At 50.7% G+C, this 27,495-nt stretch overlaps 1 protein-coding gene across 1 annotated transcript in view; it reads right to left on the bottom strand.

The window, feature by feature from the left end:
* COL22A1 (collagen type XXII alpha 1 chain) overlaps nucleotides 1-26,765 on the bottom strand; it is an 81,918-nt gene extending 55,153 nt beyond the window's left edge. Inside the window, exons 1-2 of the mRNA XM_029062621.2 lie at nucleotides 26,534-26,765; nucleotides 5,235-5,331 (exon numbers count right to left, since the gene is read on the bottom strand). Coding sequence (XP_028918454.1) covers nucleotides 5,235-5,331; nucleotides 26,534-26,748 — 312 coding nt within the window. The 5' untranslated portion in view covers nucleotides 26,749-26,765. The remainder of the gene's footprint in view (nucleotides 1-5,234; nucleotides 5,332-26,533) is intronic.
* Nucleotides 26,766-27,495: the final 730 nt, after the last annotated feature.

The following is a 27,495-nucleotide window of genomic DNA, read 5'->3' as shown; positions in this document are numbered from 1 at the left end:
CTTGTGGGTAGTCAATGTGTTACTCCATAATAGTAATAATTATGGCATTTGTTAAACACTTATTATGTGCCAGGCAGTGTACCTAAGCACTGAGGTGGATACAAGCAAATTGGATTTGATACAGGCTCCGCCCTGGTGAGGCTCACAGTCTCAATCCCCATTTTACAGATGAGGAAACTGAGGAGGACCTGGACTCTAATCCTGGCTCTACTACCTGTCACTGTGTGACCTTGAGTAAGTCACTTCACTTCTCTGTGTCTCAGTTACCTCACCTGTAAAATGGAAATTAAGACTATGAGCCCCATGTGGGACAACCTGATTACCTTTCATCTACCCCCAGTGTTTAGAACAGTGCTTGGCACATAGTAAGTGCTTAACAAATACCATCATCATCATTATTATTATGTGCTTAAATACTACAATAAAAAACTAAGCACTATGAGAAATACTAAACCATAGGTCATACTCCCTGAATCACTTTTAATTAACATTAACCACCCTACATTTTTTTCAATGCATTACAGTCTCCTTAACACAATTACTTGCCAAATTAATTTAAGCCAATTTGTGAATCCATCTAATCCAGTCATGGTCCATGCAAGCCAAATGAACATGTTTGTGTGATGTGCTGTCAAGATGGCTGCTATGGTCAGAATTGCCCATATTAGGTAAGGAAATACCTAGATGGTTTCATAAAATTTATGTTGACTCGGTGGGGAAGGAGGGAAAGATGCCTATCCGATCCTTTTACATCTACCTCTGTGTGTAGCATAGTTCTCAGCATAAGCACTTTATAAATACTATAAGGATTCCATCAAAGAGTGGAGCTTCCCTGGGTAGCTGGCCCCCAGGGCCAGTTGTGGCCCAGTTACATGGAATCAGTTTCCTCCCTCCATGACCAAGCTCTCAGCTCAAAGTCCAGTCCGGGGTTCATTTGGGATTGACACTGGTGCAGGAGACCCTAAATTAGGACTGACTGCCCAGACCCCTCTGGGAATAGCTCTGGGTTGGGACAGGATTAGTGCTGCAGCCAGAGACCCTAAATTAGGCCTGTTGCCCCAGACCCTGCCAAGGCACCAGCAAGCAGAGAGCAGTCACTCCCACTGACCCGACGACGCTCTGGAAAGGGGAAAGGCCTCTAGGTCAGAGGAAACTCTGGTACTGCAAATGGACTTTTAGGAGAGTGGTAAAAATCACCGTGACAATGAAACCCAGAATTTTCCTGATCCTTCGTGTTCCCGATATCCCCCTCTTTCCCTTGTCTAAATCTCAATACCTGGATGGCTGCCCCACCCTCTGGAATCATAAAAATCTCGCCCCCAAGTTGTTGTGGAGCCGACCCAAAGGGTTGGGGGTAAGGGCAGATGTGGGAGGGCAGAAAGCCAAAGGTGGATTACCAGATGGGTGGCTAGAGGAGTGGGAGACTCGGGCCTTGCCTTCTGCAGCCACGTGGGCACAGGGTTGGGGGCACAGAGAGGCTGCTGGAGGTGGCAAGAAGTGTTTGGCTGAGCTAGGCTGGGAAAAAGCAGGAGTTTGGGTACAGATGGGGGCTGGGGGTTGTGGGGAGGAGCTGTGGCCTTTTCTCTGCCCCCTTTGATAAACCCTGGCTCTCCCCATCCTCCTGGGTGCCCTCCAAGCCTACCTCCTCCGAGGCCGTCCTGGATCGACTCCCACCACGGCGCTACCTTGGTGAGGGACCTCAGCACTAATGTATAAGTCACGTTGTCTGTCTTCCTGCAGACCTGCAGACCCCGTGGGGCTGGTGGCTCCCTGTGGGCAGTGAACCAATCTGTGGCAGCCCTGGCCCACTCCCGGGTGCCTAGCACAGTGCTCAGGGAGCAACATGAGAAGCAGCGTGGCCTAGTGAATAGAAGCATGGGCCAGGGAGTGAGAAGGTCATGGGTTCTAATCTCAGGTCTACCACTTGTCTGCTGTGTGACCTTGGGCAAGTCACTTCACTTCTCTGGCCCTCAATTCCCTCATCTGTAAAATGGGGATTAAGACTGTGAGCCCTACGTGGGACAAGGACTGTGTCCAACCCATCTTGAATCTACCCCAGCGCTTAGAACAGTTCCTGGCACACAATAAGCGCTTAACAAATACCATTACGATGATGATAATGATAATGTGGTTGTTGTCCCAGCTGGTGGGTTTCCTGGAAAGCGGGAGGGGAGTGATGAGCCCCAACGCCCCCAGGATGCAGCTCAACCCTGCCTGCTCATCCACCAGCTGTGGCCCGGCAGCTCGAGGGGGGCAGGCTTTTTCTCTGCCACTGAACAGGGGATTGATTAGGGGAGGGGGGCATCGCCCGGCCATAGGGCCCCCGGGCTGTCCGGGGTGGGGGGGGCGAGGGGGTCCCTCCCTCCACTAAGGAAACTCCCTCAGACCCCGGGAACGGCTTGGGGAGATGGGGAAGAAGGGGAGGAAGGGCGGGGGTCGGCTCCCTTACCTGGAGGCAAAGATCGGGTCTGGGGTCCCGGCGGGGGCGTCGGGGCGGGGCTGGGCCCATCCCCGGCCCCAGGTGTCCGGCGGCGGGCTAGGAAGTTTGCGGGGCGGGCAAGGACAGGAGGGGAAGTTGGCGAGTGGAGAAGCGGCAGCTGCGGAGCAGCGTGCGGGCCTAGCTCTGGGTCGGGGGGCACCGCCCTGGGGCAGGTCTGGGGCGGGGCTCCGGGGGCGGGGGGGGGAGGAGGAGGAGGGAGGAGGAAAGGGCTGGGGGGAGGGAGGGTGGCAGAAGGAAAGAAAAGGGGGAGGAGGACCAGCAGCAGGAGATTGATTGATAGGAGGAGGAGGAAGAAACCCGAGAAAAAGGGATTGAGAATTAATTTCAGTGAGTTTGAGGCAGGTTATGTAAGCGTGCACACACATACACACACACAATCTGTCCTCCTCGTGTGAAGAAGACACCGCTGACGAGGAAATCCACCTGAGAATATGTGGATGTGTCTGAAAGAGCAAATGTGCCGACCACATTGTGCTCACAAAAAGGCTGTTCCTTGGGATGTTGTTCTGCGATCAATAAATTCGATTGAATGAATGAATGCTTAGTGTTCGCGACATCGGTGCTGTCTTCTCGTTTGAAATCAATCAATAAGTGGCATTTATTAAGCACTTACTGTGTGCAGAGCACCGTAGCAGGTGCTTGGAAGAATACAATAGAGCTCGTAGCTATGATCCCTGCCCTCTAAGATACTTACAAGGTACAGGGGGAGACAGGCATTAAAATAAATTCCAGATCGAGAAAACAGCAGAGTGTAAGAACTGTAGAGGGGGGAGGCTGGAGTTAGGGAGGTCAGCAGAGAGGCTGATATAGTAGTCTCCTTGTCTCTCCTTCCTTGGGAATACAAGTACACTCACACTCACCCACAGGCACAGACCCTTGCACACACACACACACGCATACACACAGAGGAAAGGAGACAGGCGGACTGTGTCCCCATCCAATTATAGCCCCCCTCAGCGGTGTATTTCAGTCCCAAACTGGGGCCAATCCGTCTGGGCCACTCCCTGCCCTGGGCAAAGGAGGGGTGAGAGTGGGGGTGGGGGGATGCAGAGAGTGGGAGAGGTTTGTCAGGAATGAATACAAAGGGACCTGGCCCCGGCCCACCTCCACCAGTCCCCACCCTGCCGACCTCCTGCCCACCACTCTGGAGCAAAATTCTGGGGAGAAGGGGGAGCCCCTGGGCCGGGCCTGGTTTTTTGCTCTCTAGACGGGCCTGGCGGAGTCAGGGGTAGTTTCTCTGGATCTCTGCTCAATCAGGACGAGACGTTTAACCACAAGCATCTGCAATGAGAATCTGCTACACAAATCCCCAAGCCCTCTCTCCGGAAAACCTTGCAAGACCAAAGAGAACCGAGCAGGAGACTGAAACCTTTCCTTCACAACCAGGAGTGTGGCCAGGGTTCAGGGGAGAGACAGCAGGGGTGAAGTCATTCAGCAATCCCATCTGAGGAGGGGGCTGTGTCCGATTATGCCATCTCTCAATTACCTTACACCACAATATACATTTGTATATTCTGCCGATCAATCAATGGTATTTATTGAGCATCTATTGTGTGTAGGACACTGCAGTCAGTATTCAAGAGAGTATACTAGAGTTAATAGCCATGATCTAGGCCCTCAGAAAGCTCACAGTCTACTGTACCGTGTGCAAAGCACTGTAATAATCACTTGGGAGAGGATAATAGGGTTAAAAGACGCTATCCTTGGCCTCACTGAATTTACAGTCAGTCAACCATATTTATGGAGCGCTTCCTGTGCACAGAGCACTTTACTAAACACTTAGTAGAGTACAATATAACAATATAACAGACACATTCCCTGTCCACAGCGAGCTTACAATCTAAGGTCTAAAGTGCGCAGAGTATTGCGCTAACCGCTTGGGAGAGTACTCTAGAGTTGATAGACATGACCCCTGTCCTCAGGGACCTTAGAGTCTAGTGGGGAAGAGAATCACTGAAATAATTTACAGATAAGAGGAATAAGGAAAAGGAGCCCTGGGCTAGACTTTAAAGGCTTAACTAATATGACGAATGATGGGATATTCTCCCAAGGGCCCCTACAACTCTGGGTGCTTCCAGAAGAAAACACCGGGGTAGTCATGATGCAGCCCAAACTAAGAAGAATACCGGACAAGGTGGGAGGTGCAGGCACTGGAGATAACAAATGCCACAGGGAACCTTTTGAACCACTTAGGAGTCCCAGGCTGTCTGTTCATACTTCCTTCCCCACCACACACTCTTCACACTGATAAAATCTCACCCTCTCTAGTGTCGTCTTTAAACCCATACAAATACTAATTATGGCATTTGTTAAATGCTTACTATTGTGCCAAGAGCCATACTTAACACTGGAACAGCTACACAGTAAAAGGGAAGACATAGTCCCTGTCCCACATGGGGCTCACAAACTGCTAAGTATCTGTCTTCATTTATTTAGTCTTCATTTTACAGGTAAGGAATCGGAGGTACAGCGAAGTTATACAGCCTATCACCAAGCAGGCAAGTGGTGGGGCAGGGGTTCAAACCCAAGACTCCCGATCCCAGTTCTGGGCTCACAAGATCATAGTTTCAAATTGCTCTCTCCCTCAGAATGATAACACTGTATATTTATTGTACTTCCTTTCTCATCTGGCTTTCCCCGGAGTTACAAATTGTTTTCCTTCACTGTTGAGGCAGCGCCAATTACTTTGGAACCCGGCATGCATACACATGTCTAACTACACTTAAACACTTACCACCTCTCTCCCCAGGATGTTATGCTCCTTACAAACATTCAGACAGCTCGTGGAAGTGTGGGCTTGATCGTTTTCATGGCAGCTGGGAAATCTGGAGCTGGGGAGAAGTTGGTGAGTTGGTTTCTGGTTTCTAGCAACTAAAATAACAGGCGTCTGACTGGCGGAAGAAACGCCCTGTGTTTGAGCTAGGGCACATGTGGCGAGGTGGCCCATTAACCCCTGGCTGATTGCAGGGTAGTGAACCCCGCCCGCCGCCCCCCACCCAGGCCCACGCTCTATAATTAAATGGTTTTCCCTGGGCCCCCGGCTCAGGGTCCAGGCTCACCCCAGGACAGGCTGGGACAGCCCCGGAGGGTTAGTCGCCCCAGTTGGCCAGGGCTGCAGGCTTGGCTTCTCTGTCCCTGGGCTCCGGTCCCTGGGGGAATTCCGTTCCCTTTGTCCAAGCCCTTCGGATTCCTGCCTGTGGAGCCTCAATGCTGCCTACATGCTAGCCCGGGCTCTGACTGCCCCTGCTTCTGGCTCTGCCCACCCCCAGTCTTCGCCTCCTGCCTCCCCTGAGCATGTGGTGGCTTTCCTGCTGGCTGCCTATCTCACCCCACACCCCATACTCACCCCCTTCTGCCACCTGTATTTTCCCCAGAGGCCACAGCCCCTGGGAACACTATGTCCCACCCCCTTTGGCGATGCCGAGAGTGGTCCTGGCTCCAGTCCCACTTTCTGATCCTGATGGAAAGTGGATATTTTGGCCCCTGGGGACAGGGCAGGAACCAGAAACATCTTTGAACTCTGATCTCCCCTCCCCAACCCCATCCCTCTCCCTGCCCCTGTGATGTGGGTACTCTGCTGCTCACCGCCTCCTTCGCGGGCTAGAACTGAGACACGGCGGTCACTCCTCCGCCGTTTGCCAGTGTCGCCGGGGCCACCTTGAGCAAGACTTTTGAAAAATACCTGGCCAGAATGGGAGGCAAAGACCACAGTGATTACCAAGGCCACCGCTCACCGGGTCAAGGTGCAAAGGCACAGAGCCGGCACTGTGCTTAGGTCACTTTCGCTGTAAGTGGGCTTTGTAGGCAAAATCCGCGAGGGCGTTTTGCCAAGTGTTGCACCCCTTGCCCTCCAAAATGAGAGAGTGTGCGTGGTGCAGTTCCAGCCACTAGCACTAGAATCGACTGCTCCACACGGGGTCTCTGGTAGAAGTCCCAGGCCGGAGGCTCCACCGGCCTTCTGGCCCGGGGATCCATGAGCATTTCTGACCCAAGTGAGCCCTCTGGTGGGGCCGGCCAGCACCGCTCCTCCACCCCACCTTGCTCCCTGCTTTCCCGCACTTCCCTTCTGGCCAGATTCAAAGGGAAGGATGGCCTGGGATGGGGATGGTCCTCCAGGGGGTTGGGAGGTGGGGGGGAGAGGAAGAGCATTCAGTGGGAGGGATGGCCCAGGGAATGGAGGATCTCCTTAGGAGTGGACTCTAGGGAAGGGATGGCCGGGGGTCTCCCTGATCTAGGTGGAGGGCTGGGAGTTTCCAATAAGTAGCCCAGGGAGGCTGGGAAAAGCATTTCCAGATACTAAAAAGAGACAGTTTGGGGACTTCGCAGAGCTTCCTAAATGTGGTCCATATTCCCTGCCGTGCTGAGTGACAGGCTTCATCCAACTGGAAATTAGCAGGTAGAGGAGCTGGTGAGGGGCCATGGGGCTCAGATTGAGGGTGGGGGCCCTAGAAGAAGAACTCTGTTGGAGAAGCACCGTGGCTCAGTGGAAAGAGCACGGGCTTTGGAGTCAGGGCTCATGAGTTCGAATCCCAGCTCTGCCACTTGTCAGCTGTGTGACTGTGGGCAAGTCACTTCACTTCTCTGGGCCTCAGTTCCCTCATCTGTAAAATGGGGATGAAGGCTGTGAGCCCCACGTGGGACATCCTGATTCCCCTGTGTCTACCCCAGCGCTTAGAACAGTGCTCGGCACATAGTAAATGCTTAACAAATACCAACATTATTATTATTATTATTAGAGCCCTCCATCCTGAGAGAAGAGGAGCCCTGCAGGATGATGCAGTTGATGGGCTGGGCTGGAGAACCCTGCAAGCCAAAAGAATTATATTAGAAAGGAGGAAGGTGACTGGGGAGGGGGCTGGAGCAGGGGTGGGGGCAGGGAGAGACCATTCTTGGTGAATTGAAAAGAGAGGAACTTTTCTGGAAGGACCGAGTCCTTCTCTGTCTTCCCTCCGCTCTCCGCTCTCCACTGTCTGCCCCACAGGACCCTGCACGGAGGTACCAGACATACCGGCAGGTCGACCCATTACCTCATTAGTCAGGAAGTAATTAGACACCAAAGGACTGTTTCATTCATGTTTTTGTTTTAAATATTACAGAGCAAAACCTCATCCCCATTAGCCTGCCAAAAATGAGTGCCAGGGGGATCTGCAGTGCTGCAGGGGGATCTTAATTTAATACTTTTTACTGAGCATCCAGTCCGTGCAGAGCTCTGAACTGAGTACTTGCTGGAGGCAAAGCAATGTTCTGAGCACCTGCTGGGTGCAGAGCATTGTATTGAGCACCTGCTCGGGGCGGAAGGCTATACCAGGTCCCTGTTGGATGCAGAGTGCTGTACTGGACACCGGCTGTATCCAGAGCAGTATGGGGGGACGTAGTGGACGTGGAGTGCTGTACCGGACACCTATTGTATACAGAGCAATATATTGGGTACCTAATGTATACAAAGTCTATTTTGGGCACCAACGGGGTGGGCGGAGCACTGTGCTTCGACTCCCCAGAAGAGTAAAATAAAAGTGAAAAATGGGGTCACTCTTGTACGTCATAGTACTGAGCACCTGATAAAGTGCAATGTACTGTGTACTAAGTGCTTGGGAAAGTAGAACTCAAGTGAAGGCTGCATTATCTGCCCTAAAGGGGTTGTTCTCCAACGGCAGACACACTAGAGCAGGAAGAAGAAGTTTGGACCAGAAAAGGAGAGAACAAATATTGGAGAAGGCCTCCTGAAGGAGGTGGCACTGAGGATGGGGAGAGCGGGAGGTCCCCGAGACCTGAAGGGGACAGATTTTCAGGTGGGGATGTGCTCACATAGTGGATGGAGGAGGGAGATTTCTGGCTTCATTGGCAAGCAATGAGTCAATCAGAAAAATCCACCGATACCTATCAGGTAACACTGGGCCTCTCTCACTTTCTCCCCTCGGCCCAACAATGGCAACTCACAGTTTCGGCCCGCTGCCGCTGGCCGGGACTGGGGTGGCCCCGACGCACCGAGAGCTAATCCAATATTCTCCTCTTGTATTACTGCAGTAAATCAAGAATCGGCCGGAGAGCCCACACGCTGGAAATTCTGGGCCAAAAGGAAGGATGTTGTTAACTCCTGCTTTCTGGCTCTGATGTGGAATATTTGGCAATACTAATGAGATGTTAAACCAATCAATCAATCAATCAATCAATCAGTAGCAAAATCAAGGGCTCAGGGGGCCTGGGGCAGAAGCAGGAGTGCCTGGAGGCTCCAGAGCAGTGAAGACAGTGCATCTCTGGGGTGCCTGGTGAAATTTTATTTTGTGCTCATTTCTATCTTCCTGGGCCCATTTAGGGCTCAGAGTGCCCCCCCCCCCAGTTCCCTAGTGATTGTAGGGATGGTTATTCACTTACCCCCAATCCAGCACATGTCCGGACAAGGTAATCCAACCGGACACAGTCCCCATCCCACACAGGTTCTCAGTCTATCAGGGAGGGAGAGCAGGTATCTCATACCCATTTTACAGAGGTGCAGAAAAGTTAAGTGACTTGCCCAAGATCCAAAAGAACATGAGTTACAGAGCTGGGACTAGAACCCGGGTGTCCTGGCTCTCTGTCCCATACTCTTTCCATTCAGTCACTCTGCCCCTGTCCCCTACTCTTTCCATTCAGTCACTCTGCCCCTGTCCCCTCTAAGCCCGGGTTACTCCCCCACAAACTCCAAGGCCTCGCTACCCACAGACTAGACAGACCCTTCCTAATTAGAATGGAGTTCTCCTGTGTTCCCAGGAGCCCAGTAGTGTTTATGAAAGCTATAATCCTCTTAAAATTAGTTGCTTCTGCAGTTAGCATTTGATTTATTACACTGTTAGCCACTCTGATTGGTCCCTCATGATGATTAAATATGAAATAAATGGCCAATAACTCTGGGCCTATTGCTCCAGCCCCACTGAGGGAGTGCTACACTCTGAGATGGGGTCCCACGGAGAGGTGTGGGGTCCTACAGAGAGGCAGGCTTTCCACAGAGTGGCGTAGGGTCCCACAGAGAAGCATGGGGTTCCAGAGAAAAGCATGAAGTCCCCAGGGTCCATGTTAAGTGGATGGAAATTAGTGCCAGTGGATGCTCCCAGTGGCATAAATAGCAGGTCTTCCCATCAACCTAACACAGGGGCCCAGGTCTTCTCACCATCTACAGATGGGACCATCCATCTGGGGAAGCCGGCCTACGGCTCTCTCCTCCAAAGTGTAGATCTGGGTTTGAACCTTCTTCAAGGCTAGAGCTCCTAGCCTTTGCCCTTGCTCAGCCCTGGGCTCATGGAGCGCTCACTCTGGCCTGACCTCTCAATCTCCCACCCAGTAGCTGCTTGAGTATCCTTCTGTCTTCCATTTTTTTTAAAAAAAAGGTATGTGTTCATTCATTCAATCATAATTATTGAGTGCTTAGTGTGTACAGTGCACTGTAATAAGCACTTGGAAAAGTACTATACAACAGTGGACAGTGATGTTGCCTGCCCACAACAAGCTCACAGTCTAGAGTGTGTACAGATATGTACATAGTGCTGTGGGGCTGCTAGGGGATGGGAGGGGAAGAGCAAAGGGAGCAAAACACTTCCTATCTGCCACACACTGTTCTAAGTGCCGGGGTAGATAAGCTAATCAGGTTGGACACAGTCCCTGTTCCACATGGGGCTCATAATCCTAATATTCATTTTAAAGATGAGGTAACTGAGGCACAGAGAGGTAAAGTGACTTGCCCAAGGTCACACAGCAGACAAGTGGCAGAGCCAGAATAAGAACCCAGGTCCTTCCATTCTCCAAACCTGCCAGTTCTCCCCACAGGATCACCCTGCCCTGCCCTCGTGGCCTCCATGCTGCTTGGTGTCCCTGTTGTAAGGTGTCTGGCATCCAGGCCGAGACTATATGTTATTTGGCTTGTTTCAGAACAGCATTTATTTTCCACTGCCTTATTTTTGTGGGGTTTTTAATGACTTGCCTGGCATGACATTAATCACTGTAGGTTTAAAGTGATTTTAAATTCAATTTTCTTTCCTCTTGAATGCCAGCCACAGGGCCCTGTTTACAAAGAAGCCTTAGAAATTCTTCCCTCTATTTTCCCTTGTGCTAATTGGGGATTTATTACTGCTTCATTTACTTACAATGGCATGAAAGGAAAGATTCCCTAGCCCATTTGCATGGGGCTGCTAATTGGACTGAGTGTGCTTTGTAATGAGTGACTCTCAAAAGCAGTCCCAGGGGAAGAGGCTGAGGGGGAGGGAGGAAATATTTCCTTCAGGTGGGTGTTTGTCTCTTCACTGGCAGTGGGGAAGAGCTGAAGGAGTAAGGTCTTTCAGGGTGCATTATTATTATTACTAATCATCGTCATCACTGTGATATTTGTTAAGCACTTAATATGTGCCAAGCATTGTGACAAGCACTGGGGTGGATTGTGAACCTATAGAGCAGCTCACAATCTAAGGAAAGGGACCGTATGTATTTAATCCCCATTTTACAGAGAAGGAATAGAGACTCAGAGAAGTTAATTGACTTGCCCAAGGTCACAAGACAGGCGAGTGGCAGAGGTGGAATTAGAGGCCAGGTCTCCTGACTCCCAAGCCATGCTCTTTCCACTAGGCCACTCTGTACCTAAGCGTGACCTTGGGTAAGTCATCTATCCTCTCTGAGCCTCAGTGTCTGCATTTGTAAAATAGGGATCAGATACCTGCTCTCCCTCTTGGACTATGGGTCTCATACAGGACAGGGACTGTGTCCAATCTCATTACCTTCTATCTCCACTGGTGCTTAACACGGTGCCTGGTACAAAACCACTTAGTACATACCATACCTAACTGAAGTGTGTTTGTCCTAGTGAGGGTAAATTGAATTTTCAGGGGGTTCAGGTAGGAGAGGAGCCAGGTCCCTCTGAAAACAGCCAGCTTTCCCCTCAAATCCCACCAAGGAGTGAGGGAGGCTCAAGAACTAAAGAGGTATTGACGCCTACCAAAACTGTTATATTGTGTTCTCCCAAGCACTTAGTACAGTGTACTGCACACAGCAGGTTTGTATCTACCCCAACGCTTAGTACAGTGCTTGGCAGATAGTGAATAATAAATACCATTATTATTAATAATAATAATAACTAATACTACTGATTGATCCTTTGACTAAGGCCTGTGATCTCTCTGTGCTACACCATCAGAATCCCACTCTGCCACCCTTTTCTCAGGAAAAAGCTTATGGAGAGAAAACTATTATGATGGAAGATTGAGGGTGAGACTGATGACCATGCTAGTTTTCTCAATGAGTGGTTGGAGGGGAAGAAAACCTCCTTAACTCTCCTGGTCCGAAAGAGAGCCAGTCACTTGGTTCTTCTGGTCAAGCAGGCTCGGGCCTCCCACCACACCGGCCCGGAGCTTTCTGTCACAGGTTTGTGGGGGCCTGGTTAGACATGATAGCCATTTTGTAGTTGCAGGAACTGCTTTCTCTGGGACTTGAGTGACATTTTGTCAAAATAAATGTGTGAAGGTTGACATTTTCGAGTGCCGGAGAGAGATTGCTGTCTTTCAGCTCACAGCTAACATTGGGAAACTCCTATCACCAAAAAAGATGGATTAGGTTTATTCCCGAAGTCTGTTAAGTCTCACCTTGAGCCCACCAATGGACTGGGTCCATTTTCCAATGTACTTGACTGGTCATCTCTGCCCTCGGAACTGTTGAAAACCCCTTATTTATGATATGATCCTGTCCACGTGAGTGAGTGTGGCTAAATGGGCCAATGAGGGACCACCACAGCGTTCCACAGCTGCACTGACAGATAGATATTTACTGAGCTGAGGGGCTTTCCCTGTGCTATTCTCTTTTCCCATATGCCTCTTGGCATTCCAATCTTCACAAAGCCTCCACCAGACCAGTGCTGCCCCTCTCCCAGTCACTGCCCACCAGGATGGTCTAAACATAGCATCTCCCACAGTCTTCTGCTGGAAGAGAACAGCCCCTTTCCCACCAGGCTTATTGTTCTGCCCTGGGGTCCCCCAGCACACGTCTGCCTGACAGCAATGTGTGAGACCATGCTTCACTGGGTCTTTATGTCATTTATTCTGCCCTCCCAGCTGGCATGGACCTCTTTCAGCAGCTTAAGCATCCTGCTGGCTTCCATTCTCCACACACTTCCCTTCTCATTTGGGCTTTCAGAGGAGACTTTCCTTGACGGCAGGAAACCTGTCTACCAATTCTATTGTATTGTACTCTCCCAAATGCTTAGTATAGAGCTCCACACACAGTAAGAGCTCAAAAAACACCACTGATTAACTGATTCAAGATTCCACCACTGATTAACTGATTCAAGATTCCACTCCAGTTCTACTTCCAAAGCCTTCACTATGCAGAACTCTTTCAGTGAATGTGAATGCCACCATTTAAAATAAGAAGACAGACACTCAACTATCTTAAATGGTCAGTTGTTGACTCGCCCAGAGACAGGGGATTGGACTCCATGACCTCTCAATGTCTCACCCAGCCCGGGAATTCTTCCACTCTTTGGTTCTGGGGCTATATAAACACACAGAGCTGTCCCCCAAACACAAAGCCCTCAGATCCTGGAAACCGTTCGAAACCAACACTCTGAAAATAACTGAAAAACAGCTAAAAAAAGGAATGAAATTTAGAAGAGAAAAATAAACCACAAGCTGAAGTGGAGAAGAAATAAGAAAGTCAAATCAGCTAGTAGTTTGGGGTAAAGTTATAAATGGTGACAGGCGGCGCGTTTGAACACATCCTTTCTACTCGTCTCCAAAGGAATAAGTCACAGAGGTGTCTCCCACCTTCCCAAGATCCAGTTCCTGGGACAACGGAAACCACTTGCCCCCAGGCAAAACACAAAGGCACCACTGGGGATGGGGGCAATCGATCGATCGATCAATCATATTTGTTGAGCTCTCACAGTGTGCAGCACACTGTACTAAGCACTTGGGAGAGTACAACGCAACAGAGTTGAGCGCATTTAAGTGGAGGGATCCAGGCATCACCAAGAGAAAGTCAAATGAGCAGGAGGAGAAAGAGGAGGAGGTATAGGATGAGGAGAAGAAGGCAGAATCTTGCTGGTTTGCCTGGTGGCTGGGTCCTGTTGTGTGTGGCAGTTGGCAGTTGCCGCTATTGTCCTGTCTGCTTCCAGAAGAAGAAACCAGTTCCCATCAGCGCAACAGATTTGGCCCACATGTGATTCGTATGGTTCTTGTGTGCGGCAGACAGAACTGTGCAGCTCCTGGAACAAATAGAGGATTTCCTTTCCTTTTGGCCTGTGGCCCCTAAGCCTCCGCGTTGAGTCCCAAGACTCCCTTTGGCCGATCCTGGGCTCACAGCACCCCTGCAGTAGGTCTGGGAAAGTTGAGGTAAATTCCCCTTGGGAGGTCTCCAATAGGTCCCCAGAGGAAAGGGCAGGGCTATGGGGAGACAGGGTATTAAGCTAGCCTTGAAGCCAATCATCAGGAGGTCTTGTTTCACACAGAATCAATGGGGGCACCTAGGACAGCTGGCATTTTCCACAGGTGATCTATACAGAAGGTAGAGCCTGAGATGGAGAGGCTAGACGGAGGCTGTTGAGGTGCTGAGGTTTGTATAGAAATTATCCAGTTCAGTAGCGTTCAGGATTGAGGCCTATAGGGGTTGAATCCCCCTGGTGCTGGGCAGAGAGTGACCTGTAGGGCAGAACTGGTTTTGCTTTTCTGAACACAGCCTGATCGTCCCCCAAGGCTTTCTGCCACCCTGACAGAGCCTGTTGGGAAGACTTGATATCTCCTGAGGGATTTCTGGCCCTCACCAGCATCATCCCACAGCCTCCGCACTTTGGCCAGCCCTAAGAACTGTTTCCCTCTCCTTGGGGCACAGAGTAATGCATTGGACCAAACATCCAGCTTTCCAGCTTGCCTGAGAAGTTTTTCAACCAGATTTAAATCAGTGACTTGGGGAGTGTTGGTTGATGTGATTTGGAGTGTTGACTGACATGACTTGGAGCTATGGTTAAGATGGTTGAGGTGTTGGGTTTCAGTCAATGAGGCGGAAGCTCCATTCTTTCTTTCAGTGAGGGCAGAGGAGCTGGGGAGGATCCAGCAGCTGCGGTGGAGAACAGACAGATGAGAGGAGTCTTCACTGATGGGCAGACTCACAGCCAAGTCTTAGCAGGAAGGGAAGGATGTGCCGCCACCCCCATCCCCCTGCTTGAGTTCGTGTGCACACATACACGTACACACACACACACACACACACACAGCCAGCAGGGCGAACTGCCCTGCCACGGCAGCAGACGACCTGGCTGAGGCTTCCCAACGGCTTTCTCTCTTGAATTCCACTCCAGCACCACCCAAACCATTAGCTAATGAATCTTGCCCCCGGCTGCCCACATCTTGGAAAATAGCAGCACCTCTCCAGCAGTCTCTCTCTCCCATGCAGGTGCATAGGATGGAAATGTGGGGAAAGGGCCGACCAGAGCTGCTGAGATGGATTCTAGCCGGGGATACAGCCGACTGCATGGTCACTGAGAGAAGCAAATCTTGTCTCTAGACTGTAAACCCATTGTGGGCAGGGAAGGTGTCTGTTTATTGTTATATTGTACTCTCCCAGGCACTAAGTATAGTGCTTTGCACACATTAACGCTCAATAAATATGATTGAGTAAATGAATGAATGAACTCCCTGGTCTACGCCGCCGGTCCCAGCTGCCAGTCACACCCCATCCTGGCCACGGGCAACATAGAGAAGCAGCGTGGCTTAGTGGAAAGAGCATGGGCTTGGGAGTCAGAGGACATGGTTCTAATCCCAGCTCCAACACTTGTCTGCTGTGTGACCTTGGTGAACCTGCTTAACTTCTCTGTGCCTCAGTTACCTCATCTATAAAATGGGGATTAAGACTGTGAGCCTCAAGTGGGGCAACCTGATTACCTTGTATCTACTCCACCACTTAAAACAGTGCTTGGCACATTGTAAATGTCCAACAAATACCATCATTCATTCATTCATTCATTCATGGCTTCCATTTCTCATTTAGCCATGGGCTTAAACGACCTCTCCAGACGCAGGGGATCCTGCAGTTGCAGGCAGAGAAAGAAGTGAGAGATCTCCAAGCCTAGGGGCTGGGTGACCCTAGCTCTTTTCCTCCTCCTCTTCCCACCCCCTACCACTTCCTCCATCCCCTCCATTCCTGGATTGGCAAGGGAAGGAAAGCTTCCCAAAACAAGGAAGCGAAGAGAAAGGGTCCCAGCCCAAATCTTGTTCATTTGAGACATATGTGCAGAGTGCCATTCTGGGTGGATGTTGCCTGGAGAACACTGTACTGGACATCTAGTATGTACAGGGCGCTGTACCAGGCACCTACTTGGTGCTAAGTGGTGTACTGAGTGCCAGATTCAGTAGACACCTAGAATGTGCCCTCATTATACGGTTCTGCATAGAACTGGCACTCATTACAGTGCTCGGCACACAGTAGGCACCCAGTACAGCACTCAGCACACAGCAGAGGCTCAGTACACTCTCAGCAGGCTGTAGCTGTTCAGTAAGCCCTGATGATAAAGAAGCTGAGGAAAAAGATAAAGCAGACTAGTGGGCGATGACTTGCCGGCTGTCCTGGGGACAAGTCTGTGGGCAGGGAGGGGGCCCGCTATTGGCAGCACAGAGATTTGGGGCTCCCCTGCGGGATCCCATTGTCCCTGGAGGCCCGAGACTCAGTCATGCCCTGCCCTGCGTGGTCCCTAGAGAGCTGGAATCCAGCCCAACCCTATTCAGCCCCACATCAGGGTTCGGAAAGGCCGATTCTAGAGAGACTTGCTTCCCAGAGTCGCGGGAGGGAGCCAGCTGGGGGTCTGAACAATTTCTTGTTATTTTAAATCATGAAAGCCATCGACAGGATCAGACCAGCAAGAGATCAGGCTTTGAGGCACGCCGGCTCCGAGCAGCAGCTTCCGCGCACACAGTGATTAAGCTCAATTACAGGCCAGCGTGGCTGGCTCAGGGTCACTGTCTTCCCCCGCCGGACTTCTGCACTCTCCCAGATGGCGCCTGGAATGGCGTCCAATGGGAAACTGACTAGGGACACAGGCGGCTCAGGGATGGGGGCTTCTTCCTCCCTGTGGCTGCCGCGGCAGCTGCTCAGAACCGGGCATCAGCCAGGGATCATAGAGTTTCCCCTGCTCAGTGCCCCTTGGCTGCAGGGTGGCGCAGTGGAAAGAGCACGGGCTTTGGAGTCAGGGCTCATGAGTTCGAATCCCAGCTCTGCCACTTGTTGGCTGTGTGACTGTGGGCAAGTCACTTAACTTCTCTGTGCCTCAGTTCCCTCATCTGTAAAAATGGGGATTAAGACTGTGAGCCCCACGTGGGACAACCTGATTCCCCTGTGTTTACCCCAGCGCTTAGAACAGTGCTCTGCACATAGTAAGCGCTTAACAAATACCAACATTATTATTATTATTAGGGTGTACCCTCCAGGGGGCTGGACCATCTTGTGAGTGTAGGAGACTCCCTAGTGGCCGGGATGAGGACACCCTCTGGCTCCCCCCACTCAGCCTCTCCTCTGCCTCTTACCAGCCCTCTGCCCTCACTAGATTTTAAACTCCTTGAAGGCAAGGAACACTTCTTTAGTTTTAGTTGATTTCTCTCAAGAAATTAGAACAGAGTTCTGCATATAGTAGGCACCCTATTCTAAGTTCTGCCCACAGCAAGCACTTAGTACATAGCTTGAGCTTAGATAGACCTAGGGATCAATGACCCAAATTAAATTTGACCAGGGTGGGGGGAGGGTGTACATTGACACCTCTCTGCCCCTTTATCTGCCTTAAGGTTTATTGGGGGGTGGTCTTTCTTGCAGACTGAAGTGGAAAGAGTCCTGGGGGTTGAGACAGGGAGGGGTGGGCTGGACTGGAGAGGGGTATGGGATGGGAGAATAGAGAGGGAGTAAAGGGTGACCTGCCTTCCACCCACTGATTCTCTTTGCCTTGAGCAGGAGGTTTAAAATCTGTTCAGACTTAACAGACTTTTTTTAAATCTCAAAATTGTTATGGTGACTGATTTTTTTAAAATTTGAAGAAATAAATAAGCAGCAAAGTCTTCATTTTTAGTTCTGTGCAGAGAAAACTGGGGAGGGGAATAAATTCAAGAAATGAGATTGGGAGAAAATAGCTAAGACATCCAAGATTAGAACAATCTCAACAGGAAATATTGAAAACACCCTCCTCCCCGCCCCCTCCAAAGAAACAGCATCACATTTCTTGGAACGAGTGTGTCTTAAAGAATTGTTTTCAACGTTGGATTCTCGCTCAGGGTTACAGGCTGTGGATAATTCTCTCTATTACCCAAATGAAATCATTTCCTCCTAAAAATGTTCAAGGTGGAACCTGCAGCTCAATCCACAAGGTACACACGTGTGGGCAGGTCGTGCTGTCCTGCTGACCTGGAACCCCTTTGGGTGCTGTTTCCCCTCTTTCTTCTCTTTGTGCGTCTCCATTTGGAGCTTCTTCCTTCCCCGAATGGCAGAACTAACAATGGTGAACACACAGCCAGCTCTCTGGCACAGAGATCATGATAAACACGACACAGCGAGAAAAGGCAATTGTTGTATTGTACTCTCTCAAGCACTTAGTACAGTGCCCTGCACATAGTAAGCACTCAATAAATATGATTGATTGAGATCCCAGAAATCTAATGACCAAGGAGACATTCTTCCCACCCCAAGCGTAATGGGAAAAATACTCTGAGCGCATCCTTCATCAGCACTCACTGCTTCCTGTTTCTGAATTTTTCTACTCAGTTCAAGTTCAATCAGTAATTCATTTTCCTGCTGCTTAGGAGGGACAAAATATACTCTAGCCCCAGACCACAAACCCACTGGGCACAATAATAATTGTGGTATCTGTTAAGTGCTTACTATATGTCAAGCTCGAGTCTACCAACTCTGGTGTATTGTACAACTCTGGTGTATTGTACTCTCCCAAGTACTTAGTTCAGTGCTCTGCACTCAGAAAGTGCTCAATAGATATGATTGATTTGATTACATACTAAATACTGGGGAAGATATAAGATAATCAGGTCCCATATGGGGCTCACAGTCTAAGTAGGAGGGAGAAGAGACATTGAATCCCCATTTTGCAGATGAGGGAACTGAGGCCCAGAGAAGTCTAGTGATTGCCCAAGGTCACACAGCAAAGTAGCAGAGCTGTGTTTAGTACTCACATCCTTTGACTCCCACGACACTGCTCTTCCCACTAAGTCATGCTGCTTCTCAGTATGCTGGGGCATCAGTTTGGGGAGTTCAGCCCCGGCTGTCCTGGACCAAATTACCCCAGCCCTTCCCATCCCTGCTCACAGGATTCTGGCCCACATTACCCCGGCCCACATCACCCGGGCCCAGGTTTCCCCAGCCCACGCCTCAAGTGATGAGGTGCAGCTCTCTGACCTACCTTCCTTTATCCCTGTTTCCTTCCTTCCATCTCTCCCTACTGCTCTCTTTCACTCCTCTCCCTTCCTTCTTTTCTTCCTTTTTCCCTCTTTTCCTTCCCCTCTCTCTTCTCTCCCCACCCTCCACCATGCCCTGCCCAGTTCCTTCCCTTACTGTGTACGAACCACAGTACTGAGTGCTGTGTGCAGGCCTCTATCTTGGGCACCTATTATGTGCAGAGTTCTGGAGTGAGTCCTTAGTCTGTGCCGAGCATTCTACTAAGTGTTTGGGAGAGTACAATAGAATGAGTAGATGCTATCTTCTGTCCCCATCGCATCTGTCCTCTGCCCCTCACCCGTCCTCTGTTTCCTTAGAAGGAATTGCTCTCCTCCCTCACAACACCCCAGCTCTTGCTGTTCTCTCCAGCCTGCAAATCTTTGGTTCCCTGCCCACCTCCCCCTGGGGTCCGAGCTCTGGCACCCATCAGGACCCAGGAGATAGAATGTGTCCCTCACCCCACCCTATCCTCCCCCTCCCTTATAAGCAATGCCCCAGAGCTTTAATCTCTGCTTCAGAGGAAACTGACCCGAAGACACTGGAGGGGGGACATTCTAGGCAGCCGGAGGTGAAAATAAGAGAGTTATTCATCCTTTAAGAGGCCAAATTAGCTCAGGAGAGGGGTAAGGGCCCCTGCAGTCAGCGAGGATACACTGGATTTGGTGTTGGAAGCAAACCCTTCCCTTCCCCCACTGACACCAATGGGGACGGTTTGGGGTTTGAGAGAGTGAAGGAAGGAGAAGGAAAGGGTAGGAAGGGAGGGTCCCTAGAGTCAGGACTCCCAACACCTTGTCTTGCTATGTGTCCCTTCTTGTGGTTGCTCCTTTTCTTGCCAGCCAGGGCAGCACTTCCTGCCCGTGCCTAGGCTGATCAGGGAGTAGGGTGATCAGGTAAAGTCCCAGGTTAGGGCTGAAGACAGGATAGATTAGCATGGAGTTTGGATGCAGGATGCCCACTCAACCATCCCACTCTGGCCTCCAGCTCTAGGTAAGTCGACAAAGCCTTTCCCGCTCTTGCTGCTGGGCTTGGGGGAGCACTGGGGGAGCAGTAGGGGAGCAGCAGGTAAGAACTGGACAAGAAGCAGGGGAGCAGCAGGTGAATACTGGTTGAGAAGATGGGGAGTATTGGGAAAGCACTCAGTGAACAGCAGGTGAGCACTGGTTGAGCAGTGGGTGAGCACTAGGAGAGCACTAGGTAGCTGCTGCCCACCTGTCCCCATGAACATGTTCCAATTCCTTTTCTCCAACTGGGGCTGTCATTTTCTTGAGAAGTTGCTGACTGCTGGCTGAAATATGTCTTGGCCACCTAGAAGTCAGGGTCACTGTGGTCAAGGTTTTCCTGGCCAAAGCCCAGACCACTTTCGCGGGGCAGTGGGTCCGACCTCCAGCCCTAGAGGACCCAAGGATTCCCCAGAATGGGTCTAGAGTTGGATCTGGTGGGCCCCTGTCTGGGCCTCCTCCAATGGAGATGGGGCAGCTGCTCCTGAATGTTTTATGATTCATTAGTCAGGACATGAAATATGCCCACTGGAGAAAAAAATGGAATTTGCCCACTGTTTAATTTATGGGGTTTTTATAGATTGGATTTTACCATTTAACTTTATTCACTTGAAGAAAAGTGATGAAGACAATTGGGTTGGAATAAGGTGAAAAATCTCTTCTCTGCTTTCTCAAAGCCCCTCAACCCTTACCACCAATCTCTTCCCGGCCACACACATACACACACACACACTCTCTCTCTCTCACATATGTACTCACAATTCCTTGTTGTCTTTTCCCCTGCCTTAGCTCTTCCTCCTTCTTACCGGCTGGCTCACCCCCAGCATGGCATGCAGCATCCTACACTCAGTGTGCACCCGATGCAGGACCAGGCACACGGCAGATAGTCAACCCCAAAATTCTGCGATGCTGATGGTGATGACAACGACAGTGAGGATGATGGTGGCGATGACGAGGACAACCACGACGGTGATCAGGGGAGGGCAGAGTGAGGTCCTTCTCACTATAAAAGCTCATCCACACATCACCAGGGCGAGTCTCCCTGGGCTTGAGGAAGAGGTCCCATCCTTGGGGCTTGGGGTGGCTGGTCTGTTGTCCCCTTGGAAGAATTGACTTCTTGGGGAGGGCACCCTGGTCTTGATGTCCACTGGGATTCATTTAGAACAATCTGTCCTCCCACTGCTCAAAAAACCACCAAAGTAGCAGCAGGGGTAGCCAAGCTTATAGCTTCCAGCATTGCTGTGGGTTAGTAGTGTAATGGACAGCACTGCCAAAGACAGCCTTGCAGTGGACAGCATCACAGTAGTCAGTATGGAACAGACCCACCTGTATTGGTCAGCATTATAGTGGACAACATCGCAGGGGTCAGCATTGCAATAGCCAACACTGCCATGGCCTGCATCACATTGTCCAGCATTGTAGTGACCAGCACGGCAGTGGTCATCATTGCAATCTGTCCAGCTAGACAGCTGGGGCAGCTCCCCTCCAACCGGCTCACAGATCGTGGACTTCAGGCAACATGATTCCATTCACTCCAATTGGTGTTCCCTCCAGTGTCCGGCCCAGCCCATGGCCTGTCCTGCCTCCTGTAGAGCACAGAGTGGCAGGGGGCTAAGAAATGCCTCAAGGAACCATCTCGTCCTACTCCAACAGCAAAAGCCAGTACCTTCTCTGACTGGGAGAGTACCCACCTCAACTACTTCAACTTCCCACTTTACTGACTCCTCCCTACCTCCAGTCCTCACTCCGCCCAAGCCAGGCTTCTCACTGACCCTCACTCTCACCTTTCCCACCTTCTGGCTGCCTGGATCTCCCTTCTACTTCAGATCTGCCAGACCATGGTTCACCCCATCTTCAAAGTCTCCTGAAATCCCACCTCCTGTAAGAGATTTTCCACACCCCCTTCCTCTTCTCTGCCCCTCGAGGAACTTTCTCCTCTGAGCTCACCTCCTCCCAACTCCTGCCTCTGGCACTTATGTATTCACAGCCCCCCAGAGACCCCAGTACTTGTGTCCAGAGTTATTTGTGGGTGTCGGATTGTCAGCTCCTTGAAGGCAGAGTTGGCGCTTTTTACCTCAACCTTCTGTCCCCAGCATACAGCACTCACAATCCTCAGGGTCCCCGGTACTTGTGACAAAGTCATTTGTGAATGGCAATTGGAAGCTCCTTGAGGGCAGGGATCAAGATTTTTACCTCTATTGTCCTCTCCCAGCACATAGTACCAGTGGGCACTCAGTAAATACTGTTCATTGATTTAAAAGGCGACAGGAAATTTGACAAGGAAAATGTGCGGGATTTGCATGACTTAAAATTGCCAGCAGCCAGAGTCAAGAACTCAAAATACTTAACCTGAATCTTTCCTGTCTTCTCCTCTTAAACCCGACATTTCGTTTGTATCGAGCTTGGCAGACTCAAAAAAAATTTGCCTTCACTGTACCTAGTGGGTACTCATCCAACTTTTTAAAATTAATTTCAGGGGACGCAATTGCCTAATTCATTATTCATACCAAATTCTCAGAGGTACACATTTAATATAAATTTCACTGAATAGTTTTCAGGCTTTCTACCCGAAATAAATACCATTCCACGGTGAGAAGAAGACGAAAGGTGACACTCCCAGAACAAGCAGAACCAAAGACGGTTAAGGGAAATGATAAGGCTTGTGACCCGTTTTAATAAAATTCAGTAGAATCTAATTAACATGCAATAATGACAATTTAATATTTACCCAGCTTCTCCCTCAGATGACACCCGACACTTGGCAAATGTTGTCTTGCTGGGCGACCCATACCCCGGGCTCAGATCTGGTGGGAGTCGCTGGACTCTGTAGAAAAGACCGGTGCCTACCCCATGCCCTGTGGAGTGGGATCGGGGACCCAGTTGTCTTGCAGCTGGGCCCTGCTGGTCTGGAGGGGCCGCTGTTACAGAGTTGATGTTGCCCCCAAGTCTTTCCAACCCCCAGTGTCTAGTTCCAGGACTGCAGCTCTTCTAAGAGGGGCTAGTTCAGTAGGGTGGGGGACTCCCTGTGCCTTCTCCTCAAAGCTCCCTAGGAGTCCGGGGTCTGAGGGCATGGGGACAAGAGCAGCTGCCCTGTCAGGAGAAGCTTTGCCCATCCCCACACAGCAAACTGTCTGGCTGATGCAGGAGGATGGAAGTGGAGAGAGGTAGAGTGAGACAGAAAGGGGCCATCCCCACCCATCCCCACCCATCCCTGTTTCAGGCCAGGTTTCAGAAGCTTGCAAAGTTCCCTCTCTCCAAACAATGTGCCATTGGGGCTGGGGCTTTGGGCCCTGACGGGAGTGAATACCAGCAACACTGCATCCCGCCCAGATCACTGACCACTCGGCAAGACTGACTGCGCTTCGCCCCCCCTACACCCACACATAACAGCTCCCCATCCTGGGCCCTCCCAGGGGGCCCGGGGCCGATCACCCTGAATCTCGAGCAAGGCCCTTCTTCCGGCACAGAGCTGGCGGAGGCTGGGCCCAGCTAGGGCTGAGATGAATACTCCCCACATTGCCCAGGCCCAAGCCGACCGTCGCAGAGCCGCAGAGCTGCAGAGCCGCAGAGCCCCGCAGCCTGGCAGGTTATCAATAATGCAGCCGCCAGGCCTGAATAGAGATGCTCGGGCCGTGTCTCCATCTATCCCACCCCCGCCACTTCCTTGTGGGGCCTGTGTCCTGGGAGCCGGGCTCACTGCCTGTTAACCACCCCTGTTAGACTAGAGAGCTAGGCCAACAGTCCAGAGCTCTCTGGTCCAGACAAACAATCCAGAACGCTCTGGTCCAGAGAAGTGATCCAGAACCCTCTAAACCAGAAAAAAAAGTTCAGAATCCTCTGCATTCTAGAATCCCCAGATCCAGGCAAACAATCCAGGAACCTCTAATCCAGACAAACTATCCAAAGCCCTCAGATCCAGGCCATCAGTCTAGAATTTTCTGTACACCTGAAGCCTCCAGTCTAGTAAACAATCCAGAATCTGGTAAATAGTTCAGAATCCTCTAAGCCAAACAATCCATAATCCTTTGTATTCCATAATCCAGTAAATAATCCAGAATTTCTGGATTCCAGAATCTTCTAATCTGGTAAAAATCAATCTTGAATCCTCTAATCCAGTAAATAACACAGAATCCTCTGTAACACCCCCAGTTGCCAGTAGGGAGAGCAGAGTGGTCATAGAGAAACTTGACTAGAGGAATTCATGTAAAAAGAGTCAGGAGATCTTGGTTCTAATCCTGAGTTGTTCACTTACCTGCTGTGTGCCTCAATTTCCTCACCTGTAAAGTGGTGATTAAATACCTGTTTACCCTCCTTTTTAAACTCTGAGCCCCGAAGGAACAGAGACTGAGTTCAACCTGATTATCTTGCATCTACACTAGTGTTCAGGACAGTGTTTATCCCTGAATAAGCATTTAACCACTGTTATTATTATTACTGTTAATGCAGAAAGGGAGAAAGAGGAGGAAAGGAGGAAGTAGCTTTGCGGCTTTCAGTTGGTTGAACCTGACCAAGGATGACAGGCCAGTTTCAGAACAGAATCCTGTCATGTAATGTACCTCACTGGAGGTTCAGTGTGCGTGTATGTGTTGTACGTGTGTTGGGTGAGCAGTTTGGAGAAGACAGTTTGCCCTTTGATTTACAAAAAGAGAAAAAACAGAAAATTGATGAGCCCTACCCAGGCCCATGAAGACCCTAGAACCAGACACTAAGTAGTGTTGCCTAGTGGAAAGAGCACAGGCTGGGAGTCGGAGGATCAGGGCTGTAATCTCGGCTCTGCCGACTGTCTGCTTTGTGTCCTTGGGCGAACTTCTCTGTGCCTGTTACCTCATTCATAAAAGGGGGAGAGGGATTAAATCCTACTCTCTCCCTCTTAGACTGGGAGCCCTATGTGGGACAGGGACTGTATCCAACGTAATTATTTTGTATCTACCCCCACATTTAGTACAGTGCCTGGCACTGTAGACTGTAGCTTCCCAAGACTGTGAACTCCTCATGGGCAGAGAACGTGTCTACTAACTATACTGTACCCTACTAAGCATTTAGCACAGTGCTCTGCCCCAAATAAGTGCCCAGTGAATAGAAATGGTCGATCAGTTGATAAACACTTAAAAAGCACTATTTTCTTTTTAAAAAAAACCCGAAAAACTCCTGTGACCCCCAGGGGAAGCTCTCAGTCCGGCCCAGAGCCTGGAGAGGGGCACAGGAAGCCCTGAGGAGTTGATGACACATTCATCTCTGGAGAAGGACCCTTAGGTAAGGCAGAAACCCTCTTGCTTAGAGCCTTTGGACTGAAGAAGGAAGACCCAGGACTGTCCGCCTCCAGCCTTCCTCACACCCAGGTATAAGGACTCCAGGTTCCTCTCTCTGCAAGTGGAATGACCAGGTTCGAGCTCGCTCCCTCAACTGCTGCTGATTGGTGGATGATCCCAGTCTCATGGACAGTTCCCTGGGCAGCAACAACCTTTTCCTCCCTCTCCACTAAGGTCCCGTCCCCGTCTCTTGCTCCAACCCTGCCCATGTTGGTGGCCCTGGACTGTGGGAGATGTTTTGTCGGGGCTCTTCCATCATCCAAACTGACTCCACCAGCTCCCAGCCAGCCTTCTAGTTCATTCATTCATTCATTCAATTGTATTTATTGAGCGCTAACTGCATACAGAGCACTGTGCTAAGCACTTGGGAAGTACAATTTGGAAACAGATAGAGGCAATCCCCACCCAACAATTTGTTCACAGTCTAGAAGGGAGAGACAAACAACAAAACAAAACAGTTCAGAGTTCAGAGCCATTCTGAGACCTGTCCGCTCATTCTCTGCCAACACCATACATCACTGAGGCTTGTGAATACCAATGATGAGGGGTACTCAGCGCAGTGCACTATACTGACCCCTTGGGACATACCACAGAAGCATAAGAGATATTTCCTGCCACGAGGAGCTTTCACTCTAATTGTGAAAACAAGTGGCCTTGAAGTACCACTGACCAATTGTCAGTTTTCCTCCCTGGCTGGCCAGAGGACTGTCATCCCAGAAGAAACCATAGTGCCTCCAGCGACCCTTGTCCCCTCCCAGTCTGGAAGAGCATGGCTGTGCACAACTCCAGGCAGCTCTGTTCAGGATATCAGAAGGACCGCCTCATCACGTCCCCCTCCCCTCCAGCCCTGGGCAACTATACACTGACTGCAGGAGAGAGGGGTGACCCCTTGCACTAGTCAGCTCAGCAATCTCTTCCCGGTCATCATGTTAGTCCGGTGGCTGACCGTCGGGCAACTTGTCAGCAAGCCCCCAGCCTGTAGCGACAGCAGAGAGCTTCCGATCAGTCCCCCGTACGTAGGCTGGCAGATCTGCTTCTGTATCTCTGAGAGAACGCTGCATCCAGACCTAGAGTCTTTGTTCTCTGGGCCTGCCAAACACCCTGGACCTCTCCAGAGGAGAACTGGCAGACAGCAGTGGGGAATGGATGAATCTGAAGAAAACAAACTAGCTCACATTTCTTTCCCCAGCATCTATTCTTGGTACCACACTAGCTGTTGCCATAGAAACGGTGGGAGCCTGAAGTAAAGGCAAACACGCTTGTTTTTCTGATGTTTCTGTGGGGACTTCATAACTTACAGTGAAGCGGGACATGCCGCGTGCCATCTGCTTGCAGAGAACCGAAGACTAGTCTCCTTCGCTCTTATTCTGCAGCCGCAGGGCCTCCACTGCCGAGGTGACACATTCATGGGCTGGACGAGTCCGTTTCCCGAAAACCCCCCCAGACTGTGGGCAGCAGAGTCCAAGACTGAAGAGCAGAAGAGGAAGAGCAGAGGTAATGACCAACGGAGCATCGAGGTGCTGAGGATTCTGTCCGGTGCAGACATCGTCGCAGTGCCGAGGATTCCGTCCAGTGGAAAGTTGAGAAGATTCTGACCAATGGCATGTTGAGGACTGTTTCTCAAAGTGGTGGAAGAGGCTCTGGCTGATCTCACTGCTGAGAGAAATGGGCTTTTTTCCTTTGGGGCCCAACTAATAAAAATAAAAATAATAATAATGATAATGATAATTATAGTATTTGTGAAGCTCTTATTAAGTGTCAGGCACTGTACTTAACAGCGGGTTGGATGCAAGCAAATTGGGTCGGACACAGTCCCTGTCCTACTTGAAGTTCACCGTCTCAATCCTCATTTTACAGGTGAGGTAACTGAGGCACAGAGAAGTGAAGTGACTCGCTGAAGGTCACACAGCAGACAAGTGGCAGAGCCAGGATCAGAACCCCTGACCATCTGACTCCCAGGCCCGTGCTCTCTCCACTACACCGTGCCACTTCTCAAACTAGCCCTACTGTACGGGCCACGGCTCGCCCTCTGGAACAGACGCAGGCAGTCTGCAGGGGCTTGGAAAATGGAGTCCAAGTGTGGCGAGGCACGGCTCTGGAAAGTAAATGCGGGGCCGTCCCGGGGCCCTCCCTCCCTCTTTAAAGCAGGCGAGCGCCACTACCAGCAGCGACAGCTGGCGTTCGGTGCCCCCGTGGCCCTGCGGGAGATCACGGCGCGGGGGCAGGGAGTGGAGCCTGGCCCCAGGGGTGGCGGCAGTGG

This window comes from Ornithorhynchus anatinus, chromosome 4 (assembly GCF_004115215.2).
Source record: "Ornithorhynchus anatinus isolate Pmale09 chromosome 4, mOrnAna1.pri.v4, whole genome shotgun sequence".
NCBI classification, from domain to species: domain Eukaryota; kingdom Metazoa; phylum Chordata; class Mammalia; order Monotremata; family Ornithorhynchidae; genus Ornithorhynchus; species Ornithorhynchus anatinus.
This window is presented reverse-complemented; position numbering and strand designations above follow the sequence as displayed.